This window comes from Papaver somniferum, chromosome 6 (genome assembly GCF_003573695.1).
Source record: "Papaver somniferum cultivar HN1 chromosome 6, ASM357369v1, whole genome shotgun sequence".
NCBI lineage: Eukaryota > Viridiplantae > Streptophyta > Magnoliopsida > Ranunculales > Papaveraceae > Papaver > Papaver somniferum.
Window position 1 is genome coordinate 5,642,615 of NC_039363.1, and position 20,275 is coordinate 5,662,889.

Below are 20,275 nucleotides of genomic sequence, written 5' to 3' on the forward strand. Positions count from 1 at the left end.
TGAAAAACAATCGGAATATAACTAAACATGTTTACAACCGAATATTCATCAACTGGAGTTCAGAAACTCTAAAATTTTATCCTACACAATCGGAGGTATAAAACATTATATTGTCTTCCGAATAAATACTGGCCCCAAAATGGGATTTTTCCTATATCATAAATTTTGAGATTTTTTCAATATACATTCGGTAGTGAGTGTTCTTCCGAATACTGTGTGTCTACTTAAATATATTCGGTAGCCAAAAAATTCATTAAACTACCGATTATTAGCAGTTTGTATCCAGGAAGATATGGCCACCAATATTCGGCAGATAATCATCAAATCTTTCTCCCGAATATTGTCGATGTTCTTGAGAAATGAAGAACACGACTACATTCGGAAGTAAATGAGCATGAATATCGTCTGAATCTGGATAAATAACCGAAAACCCTAGAATTTTTTTTTCTCGATTCGACGAATTAAAGCGAAATAAACCCCAAAAATGATAGATTCTTACCTAATTGGGGCCATTTGAAGTTGACGAAGTGTTTGACTATCGGAATCGCCACCACCGACTACATTGCCGGGTACTTCTTCTTCGCGTTCTTCGCGTTCTTCTTCATTTGCAGCAAGAATTTCTTTATTTCTTGCTAAAATCCCAATCTTAGGATCGATACCCCGAGCAACATTTTTGGTTCTAGGTCTGTGGGTTTCATTTCTCTTATCCATTGTTTTATAAACGAATCGACGATGTTTTGATTTTACGATTCGCGGCGATGTTTCGGTTGAACGAGGAAAATTTTTTTTTCTTCCACAATCGGAAGATAATAGGAAACTGGAAGAAGAAGAGTTGAAATGAGTAGAATTGTTTGGTTTTTATACAGTTTTACTAGAAGGGCATTTATGTAACTTCAATATCATATAGGGTACCCCTTAACTAGAGTCTTTGGCTGGATATAAATTGATGGCCCCTAAATCCTTTAGGGTGGCCGGTGGCCCCTAAAAACGCGAGGTTTTTCTTTCCCCATATTCACATAAACCCACCGACTCCACCCCAGAAAATCACACACAGGGCTTCCTCAGCACCAGGCTCATTCTTTTTCCAATCTTCTCCTGGAGCTGCGCTGTAAAGCTTTTCCCCAAGTTTCTTCTGAACTATTATTATTTTACCCAATGGGTGTGTTGACTGTATTTATTGACCGAGAGTACCGGGGGTTTCAGTTTCAGATTAGGTACTATAGGACACCCCCTTCATTTATTATTACCAGTACCACTGTACTGGGAGAAAATTCTACTGTTTTACTACTGTATTGCAAGTTTCAACTTTATCCTTGCTTTCTAGTCACATTTTTACTGTTTTTCAAGTTTTTTTCCAATGTACTGTGCCAACAGCTATGACACAGAATAATTCATTCCGTCAGCTTTTACTTTCAAAGTCTAAAAGTTTGACACAGAATAATCCATTTTTACTGTTTTTCAAAAAAAAAAAAAAAGGGTTTTCTGATCCACAAAAATTTCCTGCAGAAAATCTGTGCAACTACTAAATGCAAATTGTGTGGTCAATAGACTTGTCAGGTGCTGCAGGTTTGAAGAACGCCCTAAACCTCAAGATTCAAAAAGCAACAAGGACAACAACAAGCACTAAATTCATGCTCATTGCTTTCTCTTATTGTCATACTTGATGATCTCAAGAACCACCACTACTTGTTGTAAAATCCAATTCAGAAACCTTAAAATGAAAAGAAAGAACTTCAATAGGGGGGATAGAGAACAACACAACTTCATATAGATAAGATACTGAAACAAATACATCCTTTTAAGCAATATAAAAGTTCCAAGCAAATTACAAGAAGTTGCAAATTAAACTCAGAATTACTAGTAAAATACACCCAAGTAAACTAGTACTAGAAGCAGCAGCAATATTAAAGAAGTCGAGAACTACTTCCATACGTTACCTTCTTCACTAAGGGTAGGACTGGACAGGGCAAGCTTAAAAGATTGAATGATCCCAGATGTCTTGGTTAACTCCTTCATAAAACCTCATTTCAAGTTCTTCGAGTCTCTGCTCATCATCCCAACCATCAGAACTCAAGTCATCGTAATCTGCAATTCCACCAGCGACGAAATCCCAAGCCAAGTAATCAGAAGAATCTGAATAGTACGAACAATCATCCATATCCCAGCAACTGCCTTCGTCTACAACTGGTCCAACCACTTCCAATTTGGGGCGTCTCTCCTTTAGGACTTTCTCGTCGAGCTTTACATCCCAGCAGCCTCTCAAGTCAATGTATTCCAAATCCTTGCAGTTTGAGATGATCTCAAGGACGGCACCTGTGCTGAGAACTAAGTAAGCCATTTCGAGGTATTTCATTTTCGGCATGGTGGTTGCAATTGCATGAGCTTCGTCATCTTGGGAATCTTTGTCTACAACCTCAAGTGGACGCATGACCCGTCTAAGCCCTGAGAGGAATTTGCAGTTCTTGCCAATCACTTCCAATGCAGGACCACTGATTTTCTCACAGTGGCTCAAGTCTAAGAACGTAATGCTGGTTAGTTTCGCTGCAACTTGTTCCACTAATGGACTGCTTAGTTGACTCGAAGGTAGACGCAGAGTCTGAAGGTTTCTAGCACTGACATAAAACAAACATCTCAATTCAGAAAAGAAGAACATGTATGAACCCAACATTTACTTGGCACAGAAATTAGTGTTAACGGGTTCATCTTAGCTAGGACAAGCGGATCAATTCAGAAAAAAACATGGATGAATCAAAAAATTACTATGGACAGAATTGCCATCAATGGATTTATCTTAGCTATGACAGTTGGATCAATTGAGATCAGAAAGATAGGCTTCGAATATCACAATGATACAACATTACAACAACCTGAACCACAATGCATTTACGATTTCTAACACATGCTAAAACAAAAATCAGACATCCTCATTATAAGATATAAAAGTAAACATTAATTTGATGCAACTAGTTTGGTCAATCTAAGCGTGTTTCCTATTTTAGGGTATCGATCTAACGTTCTGTGCAGTAACTGCAATTGTGTATTGTGTTCATTTCTATCATTAATTTGTCAAAATTTCACAAATTAGGAAACAAAATCAAGGTTTCCAAAAGACAGAAGTAGTACTACACTTACTGGTTCGCAATGAAGGACAACATACGCTCACTTGAAAGCCCTGTAACCCCAAGCTTACGAACAGAACCACAGCTTCTAGTAACAAGCAATTCAACCATACGATTAATCTTGTCCTGTGACTGCAATCGGCTCCAATCCTCAATATTAATCTCTTGCCAACAGTAAGGTCCAGCAACAACATTCCCCCATGATTTGCAAACTCTAGGAATCACAGTCAGAATATCTTGAAGAGATAGTTTCTTAAAGATTAGCCCAAGTGCATCTGGTAATAGTTCATCCCAGCTTCTGAATTCGCCTCCTTCCATCTCAACAATCCCTGCAAATACAAACAAACAACCCACAAATCAGAAATCCATGAAAAACCCACTACAGAAATCAAAAGAAACTCACAGAGAAGACAAATAGAAACCATTTTGAAGCAATTTTAAGAAAACCCAGAACAGGAAACAAGAAGGAACCACCATGGAAGAACACAGGAAGTTAAAAGATAAATTCATAGATACTTACAAGAAAAGGGTTAAACACAGATCAGAAACCAAGGAAATGAAGAAAAGTAGAAAGATCTGAAAGAACGAATGTAAAAAAAAAACTTGAAATCTTCCCAGGAACTGAATTAATGGTCCTGTTTATAACAGTGGAAATGAAAAACTGAAGCTCCTTTATAACAACAAAACAGAAAGAAACCCTTGTTTTTTCTCATTAAAAAGCATTGAATTAGAGATATCTCCTCTCAATTAATTGAAACAATAAAGATCCATAAGATCAGGACCACCATCCATTACACACACAGTAGCCTATAATGATTCAATTACATACATACCCAGAGACCCAGAGAGAGATCATGTAACCATCACACACAGAGAGTAATAAATGTTGGTGTTGACAGAACCAAGAACAGATCAAATCAAAGAGAAAAAAAAGCAATACACAGAAAAGAGAAGAGAAAATCTATTCACACAAGTTTACTGCATTTTACACGTTAAGTAAAAAACAAGAAATAAGAAAATGAAAAGAGATAAAAATGGTAATGTAAAATTACTTTCTTTTTTTCTTTTCTTGGATCTGTGCACCGATTAATCCGCCTAAGTTGATGGGGGAAGAAGATGATTGAAAGAAAGAAAGAAAGAGATAATAGAAGAAGAGGAGGGTCTGATGAGTGAAAGAGTGAGAGGGACTAGACCAGACCAGACCAGCAACAAGGAAGGAAGGAAGGAGGAGGAGAACAAAAGATAAAACAAGAACAAGAACCCAAAAACAAAAAGAAAAGAGAAAAAGAAAAGCTTATTTAATAAAGAAGATGAAGGATAACACAAACAAATTGCCAAATGGGTAATGAGTGAATGTTATGTGTTTTGTCAATCCATGATTCTCTTATATCTTACTTTTTATTATACGTGGAGTGTGAGATTGAGAGAGTGGTGGTGAGTGACTAGAGGGAGAGACTACTTGGTTTTCAAGATTAGAACCAGTTTGATTACACACATTGAGATTTGAAACTAACCACCACCATCACCCCCACCAAAGGCATTGATTTCAGTCAGACATAATGGCTCTCTGATTGGGTTTTACTGCCTACAAGTCTAAAATCATTATGGGGTCTGTTTCGATGAAGCTAAGGCCTCTTACTTATATTTCCAAAGCTTTTTGTGATTTATTTGCCATCTTTCAAGGAAATTTGACTATTACTAGTTTTTTTTTTTTTTCTTTGACCCAGTTTTGAATTAGGGTAAAAAAGATACCCCCGTTTTTTTTTGTATTTTTCTAAACTGCCCCGTTTTTTTCAAATAATGCTTTCCATCCAGTTAAATGCAAGGCGACAATTATCTCACCTTTTTAAAAGTCATATTTATCCCTGAACTATGACCTGAACCCTAACCATGAACTATGAACCCCTAACCATGAACCATGCACCCTGAACCTTGAACCTCTAACCTTGAACTATGAACGCTAAACTCCTAACCCTGAATCCTGAACCCCTAACCCTGAACCATGAACCCTGAACCTTGAACTATGAACCCTAAACCCTGAATCCATGAACCGAACTCGACTAACCTGAAAAAATGAAATAGAAGATAAACGTGACAAGTAAAGGGTAAATAAATAAAAATTTAGATGGAAAACTAAATTAGATGGAAAACTTTACGCTGGGGGCAGTTTTGAAAAATTGAAAAAAATGGGAACAACTTATTAAACCCGAAATTGAGAGTGGGGCAGTTTATTAAAATTCCTTTTTTTTTTCCTGGACTATTTGCTCAACTAACATTCCTATCTTTGGCAAAGCCCCATCTTCCAAAATGATTTTGAGAGTTGTGGCATAGCATAGGTGGTGTATATTATGAGCACAAGTTTGGCAAACTATATTTATTTTTTCCTCCATGAGACATTTTATTAATAAGTCTCAACCAACAAATGTAGTTGGTATTATTGAATTTTACATGACATCATGGTACAATTTTTTCAACTATAATGCTGAATTTTTGAGGATAATATGCCTCTGATTTTACATTCACCCAAATTGTAGCCTCTACATTCACCCAAAATAGGAAAACTCTATAACTTGGACAACTAATATAGTCCAGATCTAGGACAATCAATCCAGACCTTTGATCATTCCCATCTTTACCCCACTACCAATTTCGATGTTAGAATCATTTCCCTTTTCACCATTTGGACAAGCTCTGCTGTCCTGGCTGTAGCAAGGTCGCCAAAATATCACCTGACAGGTGTAACTTTTGCAGGCAACTACATTAAACCCTAATAATATATGCATTAACGTCGATTAACTGAAAGTCGTTAGCCGTTGAGTCCCGGTTATCAACTGAATGTCGTTGATCGTTGAGTCCCAGCAATCAACTTGGTAATAAATCCATATTAACCGCGTGGGAATGATTGAACTACAAATTATGGGAGATATATAGCATTTTTACAAGTATAAATACAAAGCTTGCGATATTTAGAGGCATAAAAAATAGAAATTTGCAGCATCCTGGATCGTCTGTTCTGATACGATTTTATCAGAACAGACTACATTAATTTAAAGAACTGATACAACTACATTAATGTATAGACTCACAAGCAATATTTCCTAAAGTAGAGAAGATATTCTTGCTGCCAAAAGCAAATGGTGGTAGACGAATGGAACCCAAAATCTCAAACTACCATTCTTGTGTTGCAATAGAGGATATAATGATCTTGCAGCTACTTCATTTTTTTAGTTCCAATTGGTTTGGCAAATGTACGATGATGATGATGATATTGAAAGCATTAGCAATAAGCTAATAACATTGTGGACATGTCATGCATGCCTCCTTTGATTTTTCATTTGTTCACTCCAACCTAAGACTATATGAAAATCATTTTTCTAAGTATTTGTTTTTATAATTAAGTAGTGATTCTGGTTGCGCGGAGCACAAGGAAGCTACTTAAATATTCATAAACTCCTGAAATGGAGTATTAAAGAATTTGCTCTTTGTCATAAAAGGAAAACATTAACTAAAAAATTAGCTTAAAAGAAGATTAACGCTAAATGGACAAATCTGATCACATGATAGTACCAAGTAAAACCAAAAAGTAAATCAATACTAAGTCACATGTAAATTATATAAAATAAATGATTTTCGTCGAAATTAATTTGAATCTTAGAAGAAAAGTAGAATCAAGAGCACAACTATGCTCGTATGATGCTGGATACATTCTTCAATCTTTCTTATAACAGGCAGTGCAAAGATTCAAATTTCTGACTTAAAGAATAAGAATTCGCCCACTGGGTTATTTCCCAATTGGTTTCTATTGTTCATTCATTTCTAATTATAAACAAGCAAACAAACTAGATCTGTTCACAAGCTTGTGCACAAGTATGAAAGTGAAGCTTCAAAGTCCTACCATATACAGCACACATTATATATCATGAGAACTTGAAGCCAAATCACATCATAATTTTTATTTTATTTTATTTTTTGAGAAGGATTTATTTAAACAAAAACAAATGTTCCCTCGTTTTTGGTTGGAATGTAGAGACTTATAAAAAGAACATGTCACTAAAAAAATTAGTTTCAAATTCATTACCGGTTGGGATCGGTAAGAAAAACTATAATCATGTTAACGGATCCTATCCCTTCTTTAAAACCACACCTACAATTTTAATAATGTATACTAATAATGAAGAATTTGACGAATGGAGCGTCTTCATGAACATGGACTCTAGTCAAAAGATACTTTAAGAAGATCCTCCTGATCTTAAATTAAGGGTTCCTTTTAACTTAAATTAATTTTTAAAGCTTAAAAACAACAAATTCATAATCTTTTTTGTGGAGGAGTTTGGATTGCCACTGTGGTTTGGTTTAGACTTTAAGAGTTTAGATAGAGTGATATATACATACCCTAGTTGGTTGTATCAACATCGAAGTCTTTAATAAAATGGGTAGCAGGGTATCCCAATCATCATCACAGTGACACATTTGGTCCACCATTAATTCTCTCTAACCCTATTTTTCTTGATAGGTGAGCACTGAGCAGGGTAAATCAAAGTTCACAAGGTAGTTTTTATGTGTCTCACTTGGTATGTGAATCTCCGACTCAGATTTCAACACTTCTGAATCTCAGATTTAGCTGCTGGTGAAATGGTCCAACTCTCAGGTTTGAACAGAGTCAAGAGTGAGTAGGACTTTGGATTCATACACCACCTAAAACTCAGAATGTTGGTAAGAAAACCAGGACTCATGCATCGCTAACAAGATGCTTTCTCAGCTGCCAGTAAAGAACTCTGGTTTTACTGAAACGTGGTCCAATTGTGTCAGATGATACGACTCAGTCTAGTCCTACCTAGCCATATGTTACATTCCTCTTGGTGGTCACTGGCTCAAGAGTAAATGTTGGTTTCTTAAGAAGAGTGATGATTCAGAGAAATGTAGATTCAAGAAATGAGTAGATTACAGCCAGAGAAAAAAGAGGCCGATTACCATGGCCTAATTTTTGAATTCAACTATGGGCTTAACAGACAAGTTTAAACACTGGAGATAGGACCACTACAGTGTGCAATCACTGCACCTGATTCCCCCTGTTGTACCGACATAAGGCACAAATTTATTACACAGTAGGCTTCCTAGTGCATCTTTCATGTGCCCAACCAAGAGATAAGTCTGATGTTGCTAAACATATTGTGAGTGGAAATACAATGAGAAGAAAATAAATGACATCTGATACGACTGGACCACTTGTGTGTTCTACCATGCATCTTCTGCAGACGTACATATACACATCATCAGTCAAAGACGTGTTCAAATTCCTACTCTGATCAAGGCAATATGATTCCCATAAACATTTCTCTCTTCTGTGAGTCTGATTATAGTAATTTTTGTCAGATTCTCAGGTTTAACCCCTCAAGTTCCATTCTTAACCTACTAATACCGTAAGTCACCGGTATACGCAAATTAAGTTAAAAATATCCAGCTAACCATAGCATATAACAATACAAAAATCACAGACACGGAACAAAATTAGTTAACTAACCATGAAAATAAGATTATAAACAGCAATTCAATGGGTGTGTTCAATCAGCAATTTATAAGGAGAAAAGTTCTAGACGTGTTTACCAATAAAGTATCTAATAAAGACGCATGCTGCCTGCTGGTCATAATTTCCCAAAGGTCATACAATGGTTACTAAATGTCTAATCTGATGATACACCAACATGCTGACTGGCAAGAGTTTTAAAGCCTAAGCTAACATTATTTGTCTTGAATGCTATATTTTCACCAAATTCTCAGGTTTGGCCCCTCAAACACCATTGTCAAATAGACACTGAAGAGCTGATACTGTAATAGGAAATGTACAAGCTAATACAGGCATGGCAAAAAAAACTAGTAGCTCAACGGTGAAATTGATAATTTAACAACAGTTCAATTAGGGGTGCAAACTAAGAGCAACATATTCTCAATTTGTTCCCATTGTCTGATAAACTTGACAAGATTTTCAAGTATGGCACAGTTGGGACTTTCTCCAGCACATCAGCCCTATGAACTGGTTACCAAATGTCATACACAGATTAAAAGTCGAATCTAACGACGAAGCAACATGTTTAAACACAATATTTTTAAATCCTATAAGATACCATTGCCTACAATGCTTTAGTTTCACAGAATTATCAGGTTTGCCCGATCAAATTTCTTTTTCAGATACAGACAACCTACTAATTCAGTACATGACAAGTTTATGCAAATTGATGTCAGAACTGAACAAAAACTAGCCAAGGCAAATATCCAAATTCCTACAGGTGATTATTAAGCTAGCTCAGCGGCATGATTTTCATAAACATATATTTCTTCTCTGGTTATAGTAATTAGTATTTATTATCACATTAAACTGGGCTCTATGGTTGTTGTCAATTCTAGTGACAACAGTATCGAATTTAAACATCTGTAGTACTATTCTTCAAGTGTGGTCCATGAATAACTGCTCCAGTTAATCTTCAAAATGAACTAAGGAATTTGAGTTTCACATAGCACGACTATCAAAAGAAGAACAGATGGAAATGCTAAAACAAACATGTACAGCCATTACTAGAGGTAAAGTGGACAATACCAACAGTTTCAACCCATTAACTATTCAACATAAATAAATCTTGTTTTTCTAATAGGGTAGTTACTACCTACGTGTGCCAAAACAAAAAAATACTTACTAGCTAACGTAAGTTATGAATATATGTATACGGCCCTAGAGGTGTACTGTTAATCAGTGTGTCACGAATACAAAAGAGATTAAACTTACACGGTTATGTGTTACTAAAAGAAAAATTATCCGATAATTTTCGTAAGCTTTAGTAATTCCTGACTTGTCTTTGCTCCTGGGAAATTAATTCGTCGGCCCAATGTTCCACATCACCTATTAAAAAAACCAGGAAAAATGACTGTTATTCCGAACACAATGCCTAATGATAACATGACGCATATTATTCAAATGACTGAGCTCCCGCTGTAACAAGAATCTTAGAGTCCACAATCAAGTGAAGCATATGCATGGCACATCTAATAACATATTTTTCATCATACAAACCATCCAAAACGCTAATCAACCAAGTTTAACTCAAACATGCTAGCAAAGTGAAAGCTCGACTTTCTATAAGGTTGTGAAAAAGTTCAAAACTATAGGTCCAGCTATGCTAAGTATACCATCCTGACCTCATCAAAGCACATAAAGTCAATTTGAAAACACATCTAAAGATCTACGGCACATCTCTTGGTGGAAAGTTTTTCTCCGGGCAGTTTGTACATCTTCCCAACCCTTATCTAATTGTTTTATTGCATTTGCCATAATCAATTGAAACTGTAATTTTGTATCTGGCTGAAGTTTTTGACGCTGTGCAAGTGGCGAATGGCAAGGGTTACACCTACTATCTATGAAGTTGCACCTAGCATCTATATAAAGTTGCAGGGAAATTCATTCCTCAACAAATTTCGAGAGAGACATGCTGGTCATAATTTCCCAAAAGATTATACAATGGCTACTAGATGTCTTAGCTAATATTGATCAGTAGCATATCTCATGTTTGAAAATCTTAACCTCTCTACTAATACTAAATATATCGAAATGGTAAGCGAAGATCAAAACATCCTGCTAAGCAAAGCATAAACACAAATGCTAACAAATCAAAAATCACAGGCATGGAGTTAATTATAGTTAAACAACGATAAAAAGAACAAGATAAATAGATAATAAACAACAATTTAATCGGGTGTGCTAGATGCCTAATTGAGTACTTATAGCAAAAACCTCTCAACTTGTCACCAGTAAAGAATCTAAAAAGACATGTGTTGGTCATGAATTCCAGAAGGTTATACGATGGTTACTAGATGTCTAATCTTAATGACGGAGCATGTTGACTGACAAAAAATTTCAGAGCATAAGATAGCATTGTCCTGTAACAGATCTGCCTTGAATGCTAAATTTTCACCTAGTTCTCAGGTTTGGCCCCTTGATTATCTTTCTCATTGTACTGTTGGCGCTTATACTTATAAGTTGCCGCCTTTATATGGGAAAGACTGTAACTGATAGGTATAAGCGCCAACAGTACCAAAAAATACAGGCACGGAGTAAAATTATAGTTCAGCAACAATAAAATTAATAATATTAACATCAATTCAATTGGGCGTGATAATTCGGATATTACTAAAACCAAAATATTCTCAATTTGTTCCCATTTATGTGACTAACTAGTGTATTCACAAGAGTATCAAATATGGTTAATTACCATCAGAAGCAATGTTGGGAATCTCTCCAGCACCTCAACCTTATAAACTGGTTACTAAATGTTATATACGGATTACCAAAACTCAAATCTTAATGATGGAGCAACATGCTTGATGACAATATTGGATTATTTCCATATCCTAAGCTATCATTGCCTTCAATCCTTAATTTTCTACGGATTCTCAGGTTTGCCCTATCATATTTTTTTCTTAGATACAAAATGACCTACTAATAACCGTACATAACAAGCATAGGCAACTTGATCTCAGAACTGAACTAAAGAAAATGTTCATATGTTTACAGAACAAAAAATACAGGCATGAAATTAGAACCATGGATAACCAACTAGACAGACAAGTAAGATATTTACACCAAGCAACTCAGCTAATCTTAAGAGCAACAATTTGTTAACTCATTACAATTAAAATAAACAATAGGTGTAAGCTAAATTTAAGAAGATCATCAAGTACAGTCAATTACCATTTGAGGAGCGAACCAAATAGAAAATGCTGCATAATTGGGACTTTCTCCAGTACCTCAGCCTTATACATTTTAAGCAGTCCACCATTCACCTTATTCCAATTAGGCACACCACTAATATCATTCAACAAAGGTGAATGCTCATAAAACGGTCCCTTCTTCACTTTGTTCACAAACGCAATACACGAAATATAAAGATACTCCTCGGCAAAATTATCCACTATATCTTGATTATGGATTGATTTCGGTTTTATATACTTATGATCAATCAATTGCGATGAACCAAATATAAATGGTAGAAAATGATAATCATCAAGACCCCAAACTCCATGAGAACCAGCTGGTTCAAGAGAGTAAACAGTTTGCAATTTTCTCATCAGATTAAGATACTTGACAAAAACCCTGGAAACAACACCTTGATAATCCTCTTCCTTGACTAGTCCCATTCTAGCTAAACAGTACAACCAAGCAGCAAAATTGGTCTCATGACCAGTACCATAATCAATTCTACTTGAATTCCCAAATGAATCAGTGAAGTAAGGAACAAGCTCCACAATTGAAGATCTAAGTTCTTCAGGTAAAAATTTCAACATCAAATCCTCGGAACTCGCAAGCAATCTAGCAGACCAATCCCTAAATGCATAGTTCCCATATCTAGCAGATTGTTGAACAGGAGGAATCTCATCAACCCAACACATAAGAGTATCCATTATAGAACAGATACAACCTAGGATTTCAGATTCATGACATGGCTCTGACAGTTTCTTCCCGCGGATTGATTCGCTCAAGGAAACGATGAAACCGACGAAATTATTCGCTGAATCAGTTTCAACAAAGTGTCTAATATCATCTGGTGAATGAATCATCTTGGAAGGTGATTGAAATTCATGAGGCAGTGAAATGACTGAGACTTTTTGTGACTTGGGAACTGGGGTAAGGATGATAGCTTGTTGTGAATAATTTGGAGGAAGGTTTACAGCCGGAGCACGGATCGGTCTGTAATTTGGTGGTGGTGACATTTCTGACCATACTGGCTGTGGCGGTGGGATTTCAGCTGGACCACCACAGCTACGGCATGTTGCTGTTGTGGTAGGAGTGGTGGAATGTGGAAGACAGTGATGAATTGTTGTTGTTGATGGTGGTGGGGTTTGCTTTGGTTCGTTTTGGTCGTCTGGTTTTTTAGTGGTAGAGGAAGGGGATTGTGGTGGTTCCATTTTTCGAAAGAAACTAGGCACCAATCAATTGGCAAATCTCACCAGAGAAACAAAATCAAGAACATTCATTTACTGCTGTCCCCTGCAATAACCCAAATTGGCAAAAATATAAGATTTCCAGAGGTTTAATCGACATCTATGATTTACAATCCAAACTCTACCATGATCAGAACTCATAAAAATCATACAAAATGAAGAAAACCCTAGATACCACACACCATACATGATAATATTAAAGGACAGAGAGAGAGAACCCAAGTGAAGATGGGATTGTGGGTTTTATATCATCAATGATCAAATCCTCTAAACAACGACAAACCCAGTAAAATTTAAAATCGAAATATGAGGCGACTTACCTAATTTGAGGATTTCAAAACCGAACTGCTTCGCTAACTAAAACCTAACTGAAGATCAATCTAATAGGTGATAATTACAGGTCTACTTCTTCTTCTTCAGCTGCAGTTACATCATCAGCATCAACTCCGTGTATGCAGAATTCTTACTCGCTGTGTATTTTGCGCAGAGGAAAAGAGATTTTACGGACGTTTAACAAATTTTAAACACCGTGTTTGCTTTTATTTCTCGATCTGACTCGTCTGAATCTGACGAGTCAGATCTGACTCATGTAGATCTGGCTGAAATTATCCATACTTTTGGTTTTTCGATCGCGACACAAAAATTTACCTTCACCCAAGAGAACGGCTGCCTATACTTTACACTTCGGTACTATACTTGAACCCCCATAATCATTGTGGTGCTTTAAACCTTTTCCAACTTCGGTACTCTGAACTTCCCTACACATTGTCAAATGGGTTTGACCTAGACTTTTTTTTATTCATCTAAAGGTTTAGCCTCGATTTTTCTGGACCATTTACGGAATAATTATTATGATTAGCTTTAAAATAATAGGTTATTTAGTAAAGAAGAAAAAAAATCCAAATAAAAATCTTACGGTTATGGTTATCATAAAAAAATGATTATGTTGGGTTTGGTTGCAGAATTCACAATTCCGAGTGGGACTAAAAATCCTTGGATTCATGCAAATCCTTCATGCATTTGGTAACTTAGTTAGAATATATAGGATTCATGAATTCATAGACTTTTCTTGTTTTAAATCTGTGTACTGTTTGCCGTTACCTTCATAATATTAAAAGTATATATATGGAATTTTAGGATTAAAAAAATGGGTCCAAAAATCTCTTGATAAGTTTTTCAGTTAATCTTAGGGGTAAGGGGTCGGATCCCATACGAAGGATTTGTTGAAAAAGTGATTCTCATAGTTTCCTTATATACAAAATTTATTTCTTTGCTCAGAGTTAGACTTGAAATGAGATTATTTCCATAGTTTGAAGTTGCGTGTACATTACTATTAGCTCGGGTACATTTCTATTAAAATAATTAATACTAAAGATAACTTCAAACTACTAAAAATATACAATGTGTACAAAGAGGCAAATGAAGATCTAAAATCTTAAATCTCAAGCTAGATAAATTCTTAGAAAGAACTTATGGTGGGTTTGGATGTAGAATTTTAAAGGTGGGAATTATGGGTGCATGGGATTTGGTGGAATTACGTTTCCTTCGGAATGTTTGGTTGCCCAAATCCCTGAAATCACGTTTCTTGCGGGAATCAGTTTTCCAGCAAATCCTCTATATGGAGTCCGACCCCTCCCCCCTAAGATTTCCTGAGAACTTATCAAGGGATATATGAACCCACTTTTTTTAACTTTATATCTCATATATATACAATTTTAAGATTCTGAGGGTAATACCAAACAATATATGGACTTTAGAACAAGATAATTCTATGAATTAGAGAATTAGAGAAACCCATTATAGTAAAAAATACGCTAATGTTTTCACAAACATATTCACGAATTAGAGAATCCCAATAAATTACTGGGAAATTGGATGTTGAAGACTTCGATAAACACAGATATAAAACTTGAAAACGAAAATATCGAAATTGAACTAAACGGAAAAGATAAGGAATGATCAGAATTAAGAGTCGCAGTCGATGAAAACTTACGAATCAGTCGTTCCGTTGAAGTTAATCTCATATTTCTCTCTTCCTATTCCTCTCTTTCTCTGTTTGTCTCCGTGAACAAGAGGGGATAATATCCACTAAAGGAAAAAATAAATCACGATGAAATGTAATTTCAGAAAAGATGGGTTTGGTAATAATAAAAGTGAAATTTATGAGCCCGCACGTGTTTTTCCGACAGTGGGTTTCATGGTAGAAAGAATTGGAAAAAGTGAAAACTACAGGGAGACCCATTCTTACACATTTTTCTACTGTTAAACCCACCCTCACAAAATCTCACGGGCGCACCCAAAAGCAGCCAACAAATTATTTGTAGGCCCAGAGTTTTCAAAATTCGTTTATTTTCTTTTTTATTTCCCAGTTTAGCCTCACTTTCAGTTTCAGTATATCCTGTTTATTTTCGAGAGATTGATTCAATTTACTCAGCAAGCTTTAGCCTCACTTGTCCTTGATTACCGAGAGAGATTCAATTTACTCAGCAAAGCTTCAGGTTCGTTCGTTTTTATTCCAATCTTGATTCTGATTTTTGTTTAATCTTGATTCGATTCTATGTTTTAGTTTCTGTAAGATTAGGATCTATTATTTTAGGTTTCCGAAGCTTAATTTAGTTTTTCGAATCGTTTTTTAGATCTTTTAAGCTTGTTTTTGAATTTTTGTTTATTTTCTAGGTTTTGAATTTGTTAACATCAATGTAGATCTTTTCGATTAAATTTTTTTGTTTCGATTTCATGTTCCGATGTTGACATACCAATTTAATAGGTTTTGCTTCTGTTCTTTTGGATTTTTTATTTGATTTGTTTTTCCATTCTTATTTTTGATCTGTTATCTGTTATTGATTTTGATATCCTGTTGATTTCTCATCTGATTATGGTTAATGTAGATTGTTTGCTGTTGTTGATTTGATCTTTTAATTTTGAGTAAGAATTTTTGTGAAGCAATATGCAGGATAGATATGTTTGATTTTTTCTCTTTTGTGTTTTGCAGGGTGAAAATGCCTGTTGGTAGTGCACTAGTTGTAATTCACTACTTCAATGAATTCTTAGCACATCCTGTTGATGTCAACACAAGTTTGGAGTCTTTGAAGACAGCCGTTTGCCAGAACTGGACTCGTTTATTACCGCATCATGTCAGATTTTCCTTTAATGATGGAAGCAAGTTTGTGCGAGTTGATTCTGATATTCTGCTTCAATGTTTTGTATCTCGTTGCCACTGTAAAGGTCAGAAGAGCTTTGATTTACTTGTCGAAGTTGGCTGTAATTCTTTCAGAAGTCGTAGTAGAGCTTCAAGTAGTCGTGTAATAGAACATGAACGCGAACAAGCTATGGTGAATTTCCTTGAAGATGGTTATGTGCCTGTTAACAAGGTTCTTAGGACTGAAGGTTGGGATAAATTACTTGGTGAAGTTGGTAAAGTGTTTTTTGGAGGTGTAGTAGAGGTACGTATTGTAGTGAAGAAATACGAGTTAAAAGCTGGGCGTGTTCTTATATATAAGAAGAATGAACCTAGCAGGTTCTATACAAAATTCTCAAAAGAAAATTGCCCTTGGGAGTATAAGGTTTGTGTTGTTGATGTTGAAAACTAGATGCTTAAGGTTAAGAAATATGAGAGCAGTCATACCTGTGGTGTTGGAACTGAAAGGCTTTTCCACAGGCTCAGCAGTAAATTTGTTTCTAGTCTGATCAAGGATGAAATCCGAAGTGATCCGAGTTTCAAAGCATCTGATTTGGCAAAGTTTTTCAAAACTAGCTACGGGATCAATGTGAAATATTACCAAGCTTACAACGGAAGAGAGAAAGTGTATGAGGATATATTTGGTGAGGTAGCCATGTCGTATTCGCATTTTTCATGGTATGTAGATTCCATTCGCAGCACAAATCCTGGGAGTTGGATTGATTTTCAAGTTCAAACGGATGAACCTGAAGCGAACGAGGATAGTTCAGCTGAATTAGAAGATGAGGCACCTTCAAATAAGTTTGTGCGTCTTTTTATTGCTTTCGAGGCATGCATCCATGGTTACCGTTACCTTCGCCTCATGGTTTATGTCGATGCTACCTTTCTTACAGGGACATATAGAGGATGCCTCATGGCTGCAACCGCTATCAATGCTGAAAATGGTAATTTTTCTGATAATGCATCCTTTTTATATATGTGCATAATGTCTCATGCATTATTTATTTTTTCTTCATAATGTCTTATGCATTATTGTTTTCACTTTTCTGGTTATGCATCATTTCTGTTTTAGATGCATAAGACATTATACATTTTTTGTTTTAGGTGCATAATGTCTTATGCATTATGGTTTTCACTTATTGATTTTATGCATCCTTTTTTATGCACATGCATAATGTCTTATGCATCATTTAGTTTAGATGCATAAGACATTATGCATTATTTGTTTTCACTTTTCTGGTTATGCATCATTTCTGTTTTAGATGCATAAGCATTATACATTTTTGTTTAGGTGCATAATGTCTTATGCATTATGGTTTTCACTTATTGATTTTATGCATCCTTTTTATGCACATGCATAATGTCTTATGCATCATTTAGTTTAGATGCATAAGACATTATGCATTATTTGTTTTCACTTTTCTGGTTATGCATCATTTTCTGTTTTAGATGCATAATGTCTTATGCATTATTTAGTTTAGATGCATGAGCCATTATGCATTTTTTTAGCTGCACATACTTCATGTAGACGCTGGCTTGATTTTATATTTTTTTTCTGTGCAGGCTTCTTCCCACTAGCCATGGCCCTGGTACCTGGTGAAGATAATGATAACTGGGAATGGTTCATGAGGAATTTGAGTAATGTTCTTGATCATGATCAAAGGCCAATCACATTTTTATCTGATCGTGCAGAAGGATTAAAGAGAGCGATTCCATTTTACTTTCCTGGAGCCTTCCATAGTTTCTGCTATTATCATCTTAAGATGAACTTACCTATTAATGCATCTGACGAAAGGTATGGTGCAGTTATTGATTCATTTCAAGCTGCTTCTTATGCTCTTAGTCGCGAAGGTTTCCAAACTGCCATCGCTACTATTAGGGGTCTTGGTTGTGGTTGGGTTGCCGACTATATTGAAGATATCCCTCCAGAGAAGTGGTCAAATGCCTTTTTCCAGGGTTGTAGGTATGGTAGGACATCTTCTACTCTTGCTGAATCCTTCAATAGTTGGATGAAGGTACACAAGAAGCTCCCTGCAAATGCTCTTCTGGATCAGATAAGGAAGGATGTGATGAGTATGATGTCAGAAAGGCGGAATACGGGTAATAGTTTCATAACAATTCTCACACCGAAGAATGAAAATAAGATGAAGGCTCTTATTGATGGGGTTTAACCTGGCTGGTTATACAGTCCGATACTCATGTTTATGAAGTGGAAGGAGGGGACAGTTCTCATAGTGTTAACCTTGAGGCAAGGACATGTACCTGTCAGAGGTGGCGCGTCTATGGGTTTCCATGTGTGCATGCTTTCGCATCGATAACAATGTCTGGTTCTAATCCATATGATTTTGTTGAACCTTATTTCACTACTTCATACTTCAATAATGCCTACAGTCATGCAATTCATCCTATTCCGAACTATAACAGGCCTGAAGTTTATGAAGGTAATGATATTATCGATGTACCTGATGTTAGGAGGCCGCCAGGGAGACCACAAGCTAATAGGCATTTGAGCAGATATGAGAAGCCCAGGAGAGCTATTCGCTGTGGTAATTGTTTTGAGCTTGGTCATCATAACAAGCAAACATGTACGAATCCTACCTGTTACAAGAAGCCGCCGAAGCAGCCTAAGGGAAGTTAAAGAAGAGCAATTATCTTGTTTGTTTCTTCAGACTATTACTTTTATGTTTGAACCTTATTCATTTTTTTTCATTAGTTTCTGTATTAGTTTTTATGAACAAGTACTTTTTCTTTACTTAGTTTCTTTTTGTATTGGTTTTATGAAAAATACTTTTTTTTTCACTGTGTGTTTTTCTGCTTCTATCAGATAATGTTTTCATTTTTATTCTTAAATGCATAATGGATTATGCTTTAGTTTTTGATGATGCATAACTTGTTATGCATTAGTTTTTATGATGCATAACGTATTATGCGTTATTGTTTTGAAGATGCATAATCTCTTATGCATTGTTTTTCGACGATGCACGATCTGTTATGCATTTATTCTTTTAAAGATGGCGTCATAACGACTCATGCAAATGTGGTTCCTTCATGCATCTGCATCTGCATAACAAGTCATGCGTCTGCATAACAAGTCATGCACATTTATTTTTATTAGGAATAACATGTTATTCAGGTTTATTTTGTTGCATAACTTGTTATTTAGATTTTTATATGTAACCTGTTGTTCCTTCATTTTCCTTGTAAGATTTATATCATAGTACAGTTAAATGAAATAAGATTGCAGCAAATAGAAGCACTGAAACCAGCATTGATATATAATAAATATATATATAAACATCGACAAGATAACATAAGTTGTTCTGACAAGAACTACTGACTAAAGTTAAGTTTTCATACCAACACATTACACATAACTACTGACTGAAGTTAAGCTTCACACTAACTACTTTCCCATTAGTTTTCACTCCCAAGTTAAATTTCTCAACCTACCAACAACACACAGGTTGTTAAAACAAAGTTATGTTTGAGCCTTTCTATTATGCACAGCTTCACATTTGACGCTCAGCTTCATCACATTGACGCGCAACATCATCCCAGATGTCTTCATTGGCATCTATCGCCCAACTGTTTCTAAGATCCGTCAGCATTTTCAATACCAGACTTACTCTTTTCTTGTTGGCTTTTTCTACTGCATCTTCCTTTCCCAACTTCAGCCATTTGTCCCTGACTTGAGACTTCATGCTCATCTTCATATAATAGCATACAAATATGAGGCAGTCGGGGTGATGACCTTGTTCAGGAACAATCTTGGTAAAAATATCCTTGTATACAAGCGGTTCCCGCTTTATATCCACGATTTGTGGTGATAGATTCAGTTCATCATATCTTTGGATCAAATACGGCATACAAGCCTTTGCCATTATGAGAGCTTGTTTCTTGCAGTTAGATTTATAGCCTTCAACACTGTTATAGTAGTTCCACTCACCCTCTGAAAAGTCATACTCTAACAATGTCCAATGTGTACCAGCAG

General features: G+C 35.8%; 2 protein-coding genes across 7 annotated transcripts; both read right to left on the reverse strand.

The window, feature by feature from the left end:
• Positions 1 to 1,746: 1,746 nt before the first annotated feature.
• LOC113286769 (F-box protein FBW2-like) lies at positions 1,747 to 4,723 on the reverse strand. 5 transcript variants are annotated; one of them, XM_026535385.1, is made up of 3 exons: positions 4,515 to 4,723; positions 3,133 to 3,448; positions 1,747 to 2,612 (listed from the first exon to the last, which is right to left on the reverse strand). In XM_026535385.1, the coding sequence occupies exons 2-3, from the start codon at positions 3,435 to 3,437 to the stop codon at positions 1,973 to 1,975; spliced, it is 945 nt and encodes a 314-aa protein (XP_026391170.1). In that variant the 5' UTR covers positions 3,438 to 3,448; positions 4,515 to 4,723; the 3' UTR covers positions 1,747 to 1,972. The 5 variants fall into 5 exon arrangements, with proteins under 5 accessions (XP_026391170.1, XP_026391168.1, XP_026391166.1 ...); XM_026535383.1 differs by lacking the exon at positions 4,515 to 4,723 and adding an exon at positions 4,176 to 4,506; XM_026535381.1 differs by lacking the exon at positions 4,515 to 4,723 and adding an exon at positions 4,172 to 4,506.
• Positions 4,724 to 9,669: 4,946 nt separating this feature from the next.
• Positions 9,670 to 13,619, reverse strand: LOC113286770 (serine/threonine-protein phosphatase 2A activator-like). Of its 2 annotated transcripts, XM_026535386.1 has the most exons (3): positions 13,427 to 13,619; positions 11,857 to 13,152; positions 9,670 to 10,011 (listed from the first exon to the last, which is right to left on the reverse strand). In XM_026535386.1, exons 2-3 carry the CDS (start codon positions 13,068 to 13,070, stop codon positions 10,008 to 10,010), a joined length of 1,218 nt encoding a protein of 405 aa, XP_026391171.1. In that variant the 5' UTR covers positions 13,071 to 13,152; positions 13,427 to 13,619; the 3' UTR covers positions 9,670 to 10,007. The 2 variants fall into 2 exon arrangements, with proteins under 2 accessions (XP_026391171.1, XP_026391172.1); XM_026535387.1 differs by lacking the exon at positions 9,670 to 10,011 and having other exon boundaries at positions 11,853 to 13,152.
• Positions 13,620 to 20,275: the final 6,656 nt, after the last annotated feature.